At 43.7% G+C, this 15,697-nt stretch overlaps 1 protein-coding gene across 1 annotated transcript in view; it reads right to left on the bottom strand.

The window, feature by feature from the left end:
• Nucleotides 1–11,485: 11,485 nt before the first annotated feature.
• P2RY11 (purinergic receptor P2Y11) overlaps nucleotides 11,486–15,697 on the bottom strand; it is an 83,624-nt gene continuing 79,412 nt past the window's right edge. Inside the window, exon 3 of the mRNA XM_073555706.1 lies at nucleotides 11,486–13,320. Within this exon, the coding sequence (XP_073411807.1) occupies nucleotides 12,349–13,287 (939 nt within the window). The 5' untranslated portion in view covers nucleotides 13,288–13,320 and the 3' untranslated portion in view covers nucleotides 11,486–12,348. The remainder of the gene's footprint in view (nucleotides 13,321–15,697) is intronic.

Genomic DNA, 15,697 nt, shown 5'->3' with positions numbered 1-15,697 from the left:
TCGCTCCGTCGGTATCCAGGATGAACCAGGACGTATCGAAGGCCCTGCAGATGCTCGAATTCCTAGGGTGGATACCGAATCTCCAGAAGTCGGCCCTCTATCCCTCCCCAAGGAAAAAATTCCTGGGGATCCTCTTGGAATCAGAAAAAAGGTCGTCCTTTCTCCCCGAAGATTGTCAAGCAGACCTTCCTCAGAGAATAGCCCGATTCAGAGAGCAAAGGGCACTGACGCTGAGGGACGCCATGCCTGGGTTCCCTGACATCGTGCATTCAGGCGGTATCCTGGGCACAAGCACACACACGAGTCCTCCAGTCATACATCCTGGTAAATGCAAGGAAGTATCCAAACAACCTGTCAAAAAAGGTTCCACTTACAGGACATGTAAAATCAGCCCTCTTGTGGTGGCTGAATTACCGAAAATTGAGGCGAGGAATAAGCTTGGACCAGCTTCCACTAAAAATACTGTGTACCGATGCCAGTCTGAGAGGTTGGGGAGCCGTGGTGGAGGAGACTTACTTCCAGGGACAGTGGCCCCAGGACATAAGATCCAAATCCTCGAACCTAAGGGAATTGAAGGCAGTGGAAGAATCACTGAAAGCCACATCTTCCCTTATCAAGAACCATCACGTTTGGATATACTCCGACAACGTAACCACGGTGGCATATCTCAAACACCAGGGGGGCACGAAGTACGCCAGTCTAAAGAAGGTGGCAATAAGGATCTTCCTCTGGGCAGAGAAGCACCTGTTATTCATCTTCGCGGTACACCTGAAGGGGTCGGAAAACATCCAGGCGGACTTCCTAAGCAGGAAAGACGTCCATCCGGGAGAGTGGTGTCTGAACCAGGAGGTCTTCCAGGCTCTAGCCTCGAGAATAGGAGACCCAGAAGTTGACCTATTTGCAAGTGCGCAAAATGCTAAGACGACAACCTATTTCTCCCTCAGTCCCATGTACGGAGCCCGGGGGACGGATGCATTCGCTCATCCATGGGTCTTCAAACTGGCCTACGCCTTTCCCCCAATCCCTATGCTGGCAAGAATATTACAGAAGATCAGAGTAGACAGGGTCACGACAATCCTGGTCGCTCCTATGTGGCCAGGACGAAGCTGGTACAGCGCCCTGTTGGACATGGCCCAGGAAGGTCCCTTGCTTCTACCCCAAAAGACCGACCTTCTTTTCCAGGGTCCCTTACTGCACCCAAACCCCAGCAAGTTATGTCTAGTGGCTTGGTTATTAAGGCCAATATTCTAAAAGTCAAGGGGCTATCGGATGAAGTAATCCGAACCCTTCAAAAAAGTAGAAAGCCGGTAACCAACGCCATTTACGGCAGAACGTGGAAAAAATTTTCTTCCTGGTGCTCTCCAGGGGCCCCTGATCCCGCCCATCCCAATATTTCCCAGGTCCTAGATTTCCTACAAAAAGGGTTAGATCTAGGACTTACTCCAAGCACACTAAGAGTACAGGTATCTGCCCTTAGCTCCTTTTTTGACCATGACCTAGCCAAACACCGCTGGGTCAAACGATTCATGACCGCTGCAGGCAGAATTCACCCTTTGCTCCCTAGTCGAGTTCCCCCCTGGGATCTTAATATAGTGCTCAATAGCCTAACACAGGCCCCGTTTGAGCCCCTGTCAGAAATTCCATTAAGAATTCTCACACTCAAAACAGCCTTTCTTGTAGCAATCACCACGGCTAGACGGGTGGGGGAGCTACAGGCCCTATCGGTACAGGAACCATACCTCCTGCTCAATTCGGACAGTATAGTACTGCGCCTAGACCCCTCCTTTATGCCCAAAGTGCTGTCAGACTTCCATAGAGGTCAGGATATCGTGTTGCCCTCATATTGCCCAAATCCTTCTAACTCGAAGGAAGAGAAATTTCATACCTTGGATGTCCGCAGAGTGGTTCTCCACTACCTCGAATCAACCAGGGACTGGAGAATTGATCGGAATCTGTTTCTTCAATATTCAGGACGGAATAAAGGGAAGAAAGCGGCAAAAAACACGATAGCGGGTTGGATCAAACAGTCCATCTCCCTGGCATATTCTTCAAGAGATCTCTCTCCTCCCGAGTCGCTAAAAGCCCACTCCACTCGATCAGTCGCTACATCCTGGGCAGCAAGGGGGAACGCGTCTTCGGAACAGATATGCAGAGCTGCTACCTGCCCCTCTGTACACACCTTTACCAGACACTATAGGTTACATTTCAATAGGGATCTAACATTCGGCAGACGCGTCCTGCAGGCCGTAGTCCCTCCCTAAGAAATTTGCATTGGTATAACTCCAAATGGCTGTCGTGGAAGGTGACTAGAGAAAATACAGTTGTGGCCAAAAGTATTGACACCCCTGCAATTCTGTCAGATAATACTCAGTTTCTTCCTGAAAATGATTGCAAACACAAATTCTTTGGTATTATTATCTTCATTTAATTTGTCTTAAATGAAAAAACACAAAAAGAATTGTCCTAAAGCCAAATTGGATATAATTCCACACCAAACATAAAAAGAGGGTGGACAAAAGTATTGGCACTGTTCGAAAAATCATGTGATGCTTCTCTAATTTGTGTAATTAACAGCACCTGTAACTTACCTGTGGCACCTAACAGGTGTTGGCAATAACTTATCACACTTGCAGCCAGTTGACATAGATTAAAGTTGACTCAACCTCTGTCCTGTGTCCTTGTGTGTACCACATTGAGCATGGAGAAAAGAAAGAAGACCAAAGAACTGTCTGAGGACTTGAGAAACCAAATTGTGAGGAAGCATGAGCAACCTCAAGGCTACAAGTCCATCTCCAAAGACCTGAATGTTCCTGTGTCTACCGTGCGCAGTGTCATCAAGAAGTTTAAAGCCCATGGCACTGTGGCTAACCTCCCTAGATGTGGACGGAAAAGAAAAATTGGCAAGAGATTTCAACGCAAGATTGTGCGGATGTTGGATAAAGAACCTCGACTAACATCTAACATCCAAACAAGTTCAAGCTGCCCTGCAGTCCGAGGGTACAACAGTTTCAACCCATACTATCCATCGGCGTCTGAATGAAAAGGGACTGTATGGTAGGAGACCCAGGAAGACCCCACTTCTTACCCCGAGACATAAAAAAGCCAGGCTGGAGTTTGCCAAAACTTACCTGAAAAAGCCTAAAACGTTTTGGAAGAATGTTCTCTGGTCAGATGAGACAAAAGTAGAGCTTTTTGGGCAAAGGCATCAACATAGAGTTTACAGGAGAAAAAAAGAGGCAAAGAAAAAAACACGGTCCCTACAGTCAAACATGGCGGAGGTTCCCTGATGTTTTGGGGTTTCTTTGCTGCCTCTGGCACTGGACTGCTTGACCGTGTGCATGGCATTATGAAGTCTGAAGACTACCAACAAATTTTGCAGCATAATGTAGGGCCCAGTGTGAGAAAGCTGGGTCTCCCTCAGAGGTCATGGGTCTTCCAGCAGGACAATGACCCAAAACACACTTCAAAAAGCACTAGAAAATGGTTTGAGAGAAAGCACAGGAGACTTCTAAGGTGTCCAGCAATGAATCCAGACCTGAATCCCATAGAACATCTGTGGAGAGATCTAAAAATGGCAGTTTGGAGAAGGCACCCTTCTAATATCAGGGACCTGGAGCAGTTTGCGAAAGAAGAATGGTCTAAAATTCCAGCAGAGCATTGTAAGAAACTCATTGATGGTTACCGGAAGCGGTTGGTCGCAGTTATTTTGGCTAAAGGTTGTGCAACCAAGTATTAGGCTGGGGGTGCCAATACTTTTGTCTGGCCCATTTTTGGAGTTTTGTGTGAAATGATCAATGTTTTGCTTTTTGCTTCATTCTGTTTTGTGTTTTTTCATTTAAGACAAATTAAATGAAGATAATAATACCAAAGAATTTGTGTTTGCAATCATTTTCAGGCAGAAACGGAGTATTATCTGACAGAATTGCAGGGGTGTCAATACTTTTGGCCACAACTGTAGAATTAGACTTACCGGTAATTCGGTTTCTAGGAACCTTCCATGACAGCACTAATTTCCCTCCCAATATAATATGTTTACCGGGTGATTCTTGCTCTACTGGCGGTAACTATTCATGCTAGTATGTCCAGAAAAAACACTGGAGGTAGCAGGAAGGGGAGGGTTATTTAACCTCTTTGTGTTTCCTGTCCCCCATTAGGGCGGGGAGACATCCTCCAAGGTGGCTGTTGTGGAAGGTTCCTTGAAACCGAATTACCAGTAAGTCTAATTCTATTTTCAGGAGAGCAGTGTACTGGTCTTTGGGGGGCACAGAGGGAGATATATGGAGGAGGAGCAGGGTGACAGCAGCACAGAGCATTTCAGGAGAGCAGAGTACTGGTCTATGGGGGGCACAGAGGGAGATATATGGTGGAGGAGCAGGGTGACAGCAGCACAGAGTATTTCAGGAGAGCAGTATCACACGGGATAGGATTAGATACACGGCTCAGCAGTCAGTATTACACTGGAGGGGATTAGATACACGACTCAGCAGTCAGTATCACACAGCATAGGATTAGATACACGGCTCAGCAGACAGTATCACACAGGATAGGATTAGATACACGGCTCAGCAGTCAGTATCACACAGGATAGGATTAGATACACGGCTCAGCAGTCAGTATCACACAGGATAGGATTAGATACATGGCTCAGCAGTCAGTATCACACAGGATAGGAATAGATACACGGCTCAGCAGTCAGTATCACACAGGATAGGATTAGATACACGGCTCAGCAGGCAGTATCACACAGGATAGGATTAGATACACGGCTCAGCAGGCAGTATCACACAGGATGGGAATAGATACACGGCTCAGCAGTCAGTATCATACAGGATAGGATTAGATGCACGGCTCAGCAATCAGTATCACACAGGATAGGATTAGATACACGGCTCAGCAGGCAGTATCACACAGGATAGGATTAGATACACGGCTCAGCAGACAGTATCACACTGGAGAGGATTAGATACACAGCTCAGCACACAGTATCACACAGGAGAGGATTAGATACATGGCTCAGCAGTCAGTATCACACAGGATAGGATTAGATACACGGCTCAGCCGACAGTATCACACAGGAGAGGATTAGATACACGGCTCAGCAGTCAGTATCACACAGGATAGGATTAGATACACGGCTCAGCACACAGTAACACACAGGAGAGGATTAGATACACGGCTCAGCAGTCAGTATCACACAGGATAGGATTAGATACACGGCTCAGCTGACAGTATCACACAGGGTAGGATTAGATACACAGCTCAGCAGTCTATCACACTGGAGAGGATTACATACACGGCTCAGCACACAGTATCACACAGGAGAGGATTAGATACACGGCTCAGCAGACAGTATCACACAGGATAGGATTAGATACATGGCTCAGCCGACAGTATCACACAGGAGAGGATTAGATACACGGCTCAGCAGTCAGTATCACACAGGATAGGATTAGATACATGGCTCAGCCGACAGTATCACACAGGAGAGGATTAGATACATGGCTCAGCCGACAGTATCACACAGGAGAGGATTAGATACATGGCTCAGCCGACAGTATCACACAGGAGAGGATTAGATACACGGCTCAGCCGACAGTATCACACAGGAGAGGATTAGATACACTGCTCAGCAGTCAGTATCACACAGGAGAGGATTAGATACACGTGTCAGCAGTCAGTATCACACAGGAGAGGATTAGATACACGGCTCAGCCGACAGTATCACACAGGAGAGGATTAGATACACGTCTCAGCAGTCAGTGTCACACAGGAGAGGATTAGATACACGTGTCAGCAGTCAGTATCACACAGGAGAGGATTAGATACACAGCTCAGCAGTCAGTATCACACAGGATAGGATTAGATACACGGCTCAGCAGTCAGTATCACACAGGATAGGATTAGATACATGGCTCAGCCGACAGTATCACACAGGAGAGGATTAGATACATGGCTCAGCCGACAGTATCACACAGGAGAGGATTAGATACATGGCTCAGCCGACAGTATCACACAGGAGAGGATTAGATACACGGCTCAGCCGACAGTATCACACAGGAGAGGATTAGATACACGTGTCAGCAGTCAGTATCACACAGGAGAGGATTAGATGTCCAGCAGATGGCCAAGTGTTTTGAAACAGCAGGGGCAGCAGCTGGTCGGGGGTTTTGGAAAGCGCAGCTCGGTCTCCAGGAGCTCGTCCTATATCCTCTCCTGCAGCTGGTATGTGCAGAGTGAACATCCAAGCCCTGTTATGGTGGAACAGTACAGCATCAGTGATAACAGGGCTTGCCATAGAGTGTAAATGGAGCTAAAAGGAAAGCACTGGGCTCTAATAAGATGGCGCCAGGCCACACCTACAGCTGTGAATTGAGCTGCCCACAGAGGCGTGGCCAGTTCACTCCTGATGCAGCTGCAGTGAAAGAGCAGCGGATTTTACCGCGCAGAAACGTTGCATATCCGCATTGTGATGTACAGTAGCATGTTAATCAATAGAAAAAAAAAACGTTGTGCAGACGCTGCGGATTTTCCGCGCAGTTTTCTTGTGGTTCAAAATACACAGCATGTCACTTCTTTTGTGTGGTTTTCCACCTGCTCCATTCTCCAAATCCGCAGGGGAAAACTGCACAAAAACAGAGAAGAAATCCGCAGGAAAAATGCAGATCATTTGACCTGCGGATTTCTTCAATTCTGTGCGGAAAAATCCGCAGGGCAAAAAAGTACGTGTGCACTTAGCCATAGGGTCGGGAGCCGACTGTTATGTCTTATGCCTAGGGACTGCCGTAAATGAGCATGGAAAGTGTCGTTCAGCAGCCAGAGAGGTAAGATGGCAGCCCCCAGTGGCTGCATTACTACAGAAAAAAAAAATCCATACACATCACTGAGTCAAGCTTAGGGACAATATCTTTTTATACTATTTTCTTTTTTACATTAAATTATGAAAAAACACGCCACCTTCCCTTTAAGTAGTAAATGTCTCCCAGCTATTGGCTGGAGACACTTTAGGAGAGTGTGCACTGTCTCTAAGAGACAGGGAGCGCATGCGCGCACCCTAAGGGTGTGTGCACACGCTCCGGAGTCTGCTGTGGTTTTTTTCTTCACATAAACCGCAGCTCTTGCCAGAAAACACATGTGCGTTTTTTTGAGCGGTTTGGGGGATTTTGGTGCGGTTTTTCTGGGGTTTTTAGTGCAGTTTTTGGTGCAGTTTTGTCAGCAGTTTTCAAAGCAAAAAACATTCATAAAGTTTGTCAAACTTGACTGAGGAAAAAAAAAAATGTAATTTCCTTGTCCAACCCCGCCCCCCCTTTCTCCATTTTGGTATCCAAAAGCAAGTATGAGTAGTACAAACATCCAGCATTGGAGCGCCCACCATGCCGCGCAGCGGCCTGAGAACCAGATCACACAGCGATGCCTGCTCCGCAGGCCATATAGAATCCTTTTGATGTGGTTTATGCTGCAAAACCTTTATCGGCACAGAGAGGAGGTAAGGCTGGTTTCACATTAGCGTTTTATCACGCAGCGCATCGTGCGCTATAGATCGCATGCGCAATGGTCCCCTATATTTAACATTGGCGGACGCGGGGTCTAACGCTTTCACGCGTTCATCAGCGTTTTTGTGCCCTGCGCATTTTCCAGGCGTGCGCCCAGACGTGCTAGACACTACATGTATTTTTGGTACCGCCCAAACTCTTTAAAAAAAACCCCTCCTATGCACTCCTATGGTATTTCATATTGATAGCGGCAAAATACGCAGCATGACCATTCTTTTAGCGTAATCGTGGCGATTACGTCGCCATAGGAATGCATTGAAACGGTAACGTTACGCATGCTGCTATGGCCACCATGCGTAAATTTAGTGCTTCATGTGCGGATGGTACCCAGGGTCTGGAGTAGTGGATACTGTGTTCCAGGCCCAGGATAACATAATCCGGTTAACAATAGAATAAATAAAAAAAGGAATATACTCACCCTCCGGCGGACAGCGGAGTCCTTCCAGCCTGTCACCACGCTCCCGGCATCTTCCGTTCCCATAACGGTATGTGCAAATTAGTTCTGATGACATTGCGTTCTCGCAAGCGAGACGTCATTTCAGATCATTTGTGAAAAGGATTGGGAGACGAACATGCCGGAGCGCCGTTGAGCCTATTCAGGGCCGTTGGAAGGTGATAATAACAATTTTTATTGTTTGCATTATTTTGAACATGCTGTGTTTTAGTACTGATGCAGAATAGGCAGCGGCGGGAGTTTATGAATTTTTGATGAACTTTGCCCAGCTGTTACGCTACGTGTGCACATCGCCTTAATGTTTTTTGTCATTAACATTTATTTATATTTTAGTTGCAGGGGCGACGAAGGCGGAAGCGAAACAGAAGAATGTGGGTGCACCCGCTTGTAGCTGAGCGACAGGAGAAGCGGCATTTTTATGTCCTTTACCAAGATTTGAGGAGGTAAGGTCACAATATCTTTAATCCGTGTCAAAAAAAAATATAAACAGGAAAGAACCATTGTTTTCATGTTCTAATTTCAGATTTCCGGACAAATTCATCTTGTTCTGCCGGCTGTCCATCCCAGCATTCAACCGATTGTTAGATATATTAGCACCACATCTGACCTTTGCGGATACCATAATGAGGAAGGTGATCATTGCTGATGAAAGGCTGCTCATCACCTTGCGGTAAGTGTACAGTTTTTTGTATGTATGTGATTCGGCCTCTTTCACACGTCAGTGTGTCCGGTCCGTGTGAAGAAAGTTTTCACATGTACCTGAGACACTGACACACGTACACCCACTCCAATTAATGGGTCTATGCACGTCAGCCTGTTTTTGTGGCCCGTCTGTCCGGGTGTAAAAAACGCTGACATGTCGGATTTAGAACAGTTGCACGGTCCACAAAGTGTCACGCACACATGTATACAGACAACACACATTAATGTCCTCTGTGTGACACGCATTGAACAGGTGAACAAGCGCTGCATAAAGCGCTGTTCCCTGGCATCAGGTGCTGAAGATGCTGCCATCATTCTCCCCTTCTCTGCCGGATTTCATTGCCATCAAGGAATAATGGGCTTTTTCTTCACCACCTGACACTGTGTCTTTGCTTCCTGTTGCACTTCTTCCCTGGCAGCCATCCGTGTGGGAATGATACAGCGCATGGGCAGCAGACGGTTGACATATATCTGCCGCACGCACACTGACACATAGATGGACATGGATATCTTTTGGACAGTTTTTCATGGTATCTCAAATATCGGGATATGTAAAATACGCACGTAAACGGTCAGCATTTGGTGCTGCTGTAAGATGCGGCCACTGGCTTTAATGAAACCCCACGGTTAATGCCATACCACTATCATACTTTCTTCATCGCTCTACTGCGCAGGCGGACTTTTGTGTCCTGATGACGATAGGCCAAAGTCCGGAGGTGTGCATGCGCTGGTCCTCTCAGACCTTTCTTGCCGCTTGCTCAATACATAAATTTGGTCAGCCATCAACTGTCCACATAAGTACGGGTGAGCAGTAGAGCGTTGAAGAAAGCAGGAGGGGGGAAGTGGTGCAAAAACATGGCCGTGTCTGGACACAGACCTGCAGCTCCCATGTGACATTACCGCCCAACGCCGTTGCGTGAATTTGTGACCATTTGTGTCACCCCAGTCTTTGCTGGTGACACAGTTGGGGATTTATTCAAAATTGAAGGCATACTGAACCAGCATGGCTACCACAGCATCTTGCAGCGGCATGCTATTCCATCCGGTTTGCGTTTAGTTGGACCATCATTTATTTTTCAACAGGACAATGACCCCAAACACACCTCCAGGCTGTGTAAGGGCTCTCTGACCAAGAAGGAGAGTGATGGGGTGCTACGCCAGATGACCTGGCCTCCACAGTCATCAGACCTGAACCCAATCGAGATGGTTTGGGGTGAGCTGGACCGCAGAGTGAAGGCAAAAGAGCCAACAAGTGCTAAGCATCTCTGGGAACTCCTTCAAGAATGGTGGAAGACCATTTCCGGTGACTTCTTCAAAGCAGCCATGAAAATAAAGAAAACTCTTTGAATGAGAAGGTGTGTCCAAACTTGTGGTCTGTGCTGTTTTTTGTTTTTTTCAACTTACCTCCGCAATGTCCGGCTGGATATGAGAAATTGGAGCTCTGCATAGTAGGGGAAGGTTCGGCTGGTTGGAGATGCCCCACTTTTTTGGCAGCTTGCCAGGAATTTGTTAAAGCGGTCACGAACCGCCAGAGTTTACCGGAGTTGGATTACTGCAGACCAGGTTTTTTTTTTTTTTTATATATAACACCGAGGGGAGCGAGGGCTTCGGGGAACAAGATGGCCGGGCCTGTATGGCGAGTATATAGAATATGTTTTCTGTTGTATGTCATGTCTGTTACATGTGTTGTATGTAATGTATGTCATGTATGTTACATGTATGTTATGTGTTTTGTTATGTGTTTTTCACTGTACAATTGTGCTCGGTCGCCGCAGGGACTACTCTCCCATCCGATAGCCGGATGGGAGCAGCAGTCCCATGCGGCGATTGAGCACAATTGTCGCACTACCGTCGCATGGAGACACACACAGACAGACACACAGACAGACACATACATACAGACATACATACCATGTCAATCAAACGTCAGACGTCCATCTCCATGCGACGGTAGGCCTCCATCTTCCTGCAAATATGGTGACTGGACACTACACTTCCTCCCGCCTGACATAATTTCCCCCCATTCTGCAGCGGTTTTTACACCCCAATCCGCATTAAAAACCGCAGATAATTTTCTCTCTGCGGTTTTTCGGTGGATTTTCCGAAATCAATGGAAGTCAATGGGTGCAGAACCGCAAAAAGAATTGACATGCTGCGGAAAATAAACCGCAGCATTTCCGCACGTTTTTTTTCCGCAGCATGTGCATAGCGGTTTTCAATTCTCATTGATTTAAATGGTACTGTACACCGCAGCAGTTCTGCTGCGGTTCCGCAAGGCCAAAACTGCTGCGGAACCGCAGCAGAATCCGCTGCGTGTGCACACACCCTAAGCCTGCTGCCAAGAGAGCTGCCAAGGGTGGCAGACCCTGGAGAGGGGAGCAGAGGCAGGAGACGGATGGGGTGGTAAGTCAGCGTTCTTGCAGTGGAAGGGAGCAGATGCACGCTAGAATGCCGGCGCTACATAGGCCTAGAAAATTGCAAGATTTCTGAACTAATAGTTATTTTAGAAATTGAATAAAGTATTAAAATTTAAAAATATATTTTACATAAAAACAGATTTAATAGCTCATTTTCTGATGACACATTCCCCTTAAGCCTGGACTAATAGGTCACAATGGCTCTGGAAATAAGCACCTCCCCTGAGAAACCATCTGCTTTGGATATAGAAAATGTAAACCCACCATTTATGTGGGCAGAAAATTCACTAAGCCTCGGACAACTGTACTGTGCACAAGTTGCTGGAGGGATAAAAAAAAAATTAAAATTAATGCTAACTCAATAAAAATGCAAACATTTATTTATTTATTTTACTCGGCTATATAGCGACATTAATTTCCTCAGCTCTTTACAGACATTACAGTTTAATAATGGATAAAGGTCCCAATAAAATTAATTATAATCATTTATCATTAGACATCAATCACATAAACAAGATGACAAATAAATGTAGATGAAGAGGTTGTCCAGGATTAGAAAAACATGGCTGCTATCTTTCAACAACAGCGCCACACCTATCCCTGTGTTGTGTCCGGTAGTGCCTTTTCCCCCTCTAAATAGAGCTTGGCTGCAATACCCGACCCAACTTCTAGACAGGGGTGGTGCAGTTTTTAGAAAAAGAATAAAATAATCCAAGGGTAATCCAGCTCTGATCACTCACGCATCACATGAGTGAGTGGAGTTGGTGATGGCACATCTACAGGTGTTTACTGGCAAGTGACGGGCATTCATTCGCCTGCGAGTGTACAGGGATCTCTAGACGTGACATGACCAGCCGATGCGGAAGTGATCTTAGCCAGATTACTCCTTCAGTGCAGTGTGAACCACTAAACAAATTTTGTGGCAACAACAATTTCAGACTCACATATACAAAAATACCATGGCTTTACAAGCCTCCTACTGACATTGGTTGCTCGACTTTGCCTTAGATACATCTAATGATCAAGAATATTTTTCGGGAATTGTGTTTAATTTCTACGTTCTGCTCAACGACAGTCAAGTCCCTTGACTTTTTCTTCATCCCTCTCCTCCCCACCCATGTTCCTTCCGTCCACCAGTTGTCTCGTCCTTGCATCCGTAAGGTTTGAGGCGGAGTTCTTGCCTCTTCCACCTTACAAGATTTAAGGTTTCCTAAATGGATTCATATTACAGTCGGATTTCCTCTGGTTTTTTCTCTACATGTTTTTGGCAGCATCCGAGCCTCGCCCTAACATTGTCCACGACGGAGGTATACAACAATGGATGAATGCAAGGGTTCAAGGCCACCAAACCTCGGGTTATCTGGAAACCCGAGTGGACGTAAGATGACCACGCACAGGATGTTGGCTTCAGTCTGTTTGCGAGGTTGAGGTTCCTCAGAATGTGATAAGGCAAAAATGAGATTGAGTAAAGGGCCACCACAATGCACACCATAGTGACCACCTTCCTTTTATCTCTTGACTCGAGCCCATGGCTTTTACAGACGGCCCTCGCGATGCCAATGTATGAAAAAAGAGTGATCACAAATGGGAGGCCACAGCCGAATGCGGCCAGAAACAGGCTATATGGCAAGTAAGTGGGCAACATGCTATCAACAGCCGTTCCTATGCACTCCGTCACATGAAGTTCATGCTTTGTGGTGGAAAATTTAAAGACCGGGGAAGAGATGGTGGCTACGATCAGCCACACAATCACACTGGCCACCTTGGCATGCTTACTTTCTACCTTTCCTCTGGCATAGAATGGGTACACTACACCCAGGCATCGGTTGGCGCTGATACAAGTTATGAAGAAGATACTTCCGTAGAGATTACAATTGAAAAGAAACCGCTCCACTTTACACAGGGCCAGGCCGAAAACCCAATTTTTGCCCATAGCGTAGTAAGCAATTAAAAGAGGCAACGACAATGCATAGGCCAGGTCACTGACTGCAAGGTTCAGGGAGAAGATGATGCCGGCGTGGCTTTTTTTGGATCCTCGTGGCACCAGTAACCAGATGGCAAATCCATTTCCGAGCAAAGCTAGAAAAAACTCCACCCCATAGACTGGGGCCAGGTACGTAATCTGGACGTGGGAATAGGAGGTGTTACACTTGAGGGTCTCCATATATCAGCAATCTTCTGTATAACTAGGGGAGGCCTGCAATGCAGAGAAAACAAAAAGGACACCATAAATCATCGAAACATATACAGTGCAGTGTGATTATTATCAGTATATATAGATATATCATTATACAGTACGGTGTGATTATTATCAGTACATATAGATATAATAATCACACCGCACTGTATAATGATATATCTATATGTACTGATAATAATCACACCGCACTGTATAATGATATCAGTGTATATAGATATATCATTATACAGTGCGGTGTGATTATTATCAGTATATAAAGATATATCATTATACAGTGCGGTGTGATTATTATCAGTATATATAGATATATCATTATACAGTGCGGTGTGATTATTATCAGTATATATAGATATATCATTATACAGTGCGGTGTGATTATTATCAGTATATATATATATATCATTATACTGTGCGGTGTGATTATTATCAGTATATATAGATATATCATTATACAGTGCGGTGTGATTATTATCAGTATATAAAGATATATCATTATACAGTGCAGTGTGATTATTATCAGTATAGATAGATATATCATTATACAGTGCGGTGTGATTATTATCAGTATATATAGATATATCATTACACAGTGCGGTGTGATTATTATCAGTATATATAGATATATCATTACACAGTGCGGTGTGATTATTATCAGTATATATAGATATATCATTATACAGTGTGGTGTGATTATTATCAGTGTATATAGATATATCATTATACAGTGCGGTGTGATTATTATCAGTATATAAAGATATATCATTATACAGTGCAGTGTGATTATTATCAGTATATATAGATATATCATTATACAGTGCGGTGTGATTATTATCAGTATATATAGATATATCATTATACAGTGCAGTGTGATTATTATCAGTATATATAGATATATCATTATACAGTGCGGTGTGATTATTATCAGTGTATATAGATATATCATTATACAGTGCGGTGTGATTATTATCAGTATATATAGATATATCATTATACAGTGCGGTGTGATTATTATCAGTATATATAGATATATCATTATACAGTGCGGTGTGATTATTATCAGTATATATAGATATATCATTATACAGTGCGGTGAGATTATTATCAGTATATATAGATATATCATTATACAGAGCGGTGTGATTATTATCAGTATATATAGATATATCATTATACAGTGCAGTGTGATTATTATCAGTATATATAGATATATCATTATACAGTGCGGTGTGATTATTATCAGTGTATATAGATATATCATTATACAGTGCGGTGTGATTATTATCAGTATATATAGATATATCATACAGTGCAGTGTGATTATCGGTATATATAGATATATCTATATATACTGATAATAATCACACCGCACTGTATAATGATATATCTATATATACTGATAATAATCACACCGCACTGTATAATGATATATCATTATACAGTGCAGTGTGATTATCGGTATATATAGATATATCATTATACAGTGCGGTGTGATTATTATCAGTATATATAGATATATCATTATACAGTGCAGTGTGATTATCGGTATATATAGATATATCATTATACAGTGCGGTGTGATTGTCGGTATATATAGATATATCATTATACAGTGCGGTGTGATTGTCGGTATATATAGATATATCATTATACAGTGCGGTGTGATTATTATCAGTATATATAGATATATCATTATACAGTGCGGTGTGATTATTATCAGTGTATATAGATATATCATTATACAGTGCGGTGTGATTATTATCAGTATATATAGATATATCATTATACAGTGCGGTGTGATTATTATCAGTGTATATAGATATATCATTATACAGTGCGGTGTGATTATTATCAGTATATATAGATATATCATTATACAGTGCGGTGTGATTATTATCAGTATATATAGATATATCATTATACAGTGCGGTGTGATTATTATCAGTATATATAGATATATCATTATACAGTGCGGTGTGATTATTATCAGTATATATAGATATATCATTATACAGAGCGGTGTGATTATTATCAGTATATATAGATATATCATTATACAGTGCAGTGTGATTATTATCAGTATATATAGATATATCATTATACAGTGCGGTGTGATTATTATCAGTGTATATAGATATATCATTATACAGTGCGGTGTGATTATTATCAGTATATATAGATATATCATTATGCAGTGCGGTGTGATTATTATCAGTATATATAGATATATCATTATACAGTGCGGTGTGATTATTATCAGTATATATAGATATATCATTATACAGTGCGGTGTGATTATTATCAGTATATATAGATATATCATTATACAGTGCGGTCTGATTATTATCAGTATATATAGATATATCATTATACAGAG

The sequence above is a fragment of the Dendrobates tinctorius genome, unplaced genomic scaffold (assembly GCF_039654945.1).
Source record: "Dendrobates tinctorius isolate UK_male_01 unplaced genomic scaffold, ASM3965494v1 ptg000228l, whole genome shotgun sequence".
Taxonomy (NCBI): domain Eukaryota; kingdom Metazoa; phylum Chordata; class Amphibia; order Anura; family Dendrobatidae; genus Dendrobates; species Dendrobates tinctorius.
Note: the sequence above shows the minus strand (reverse complement) of the source record. Positions and strands in the feature narration are given on the sequence as shown.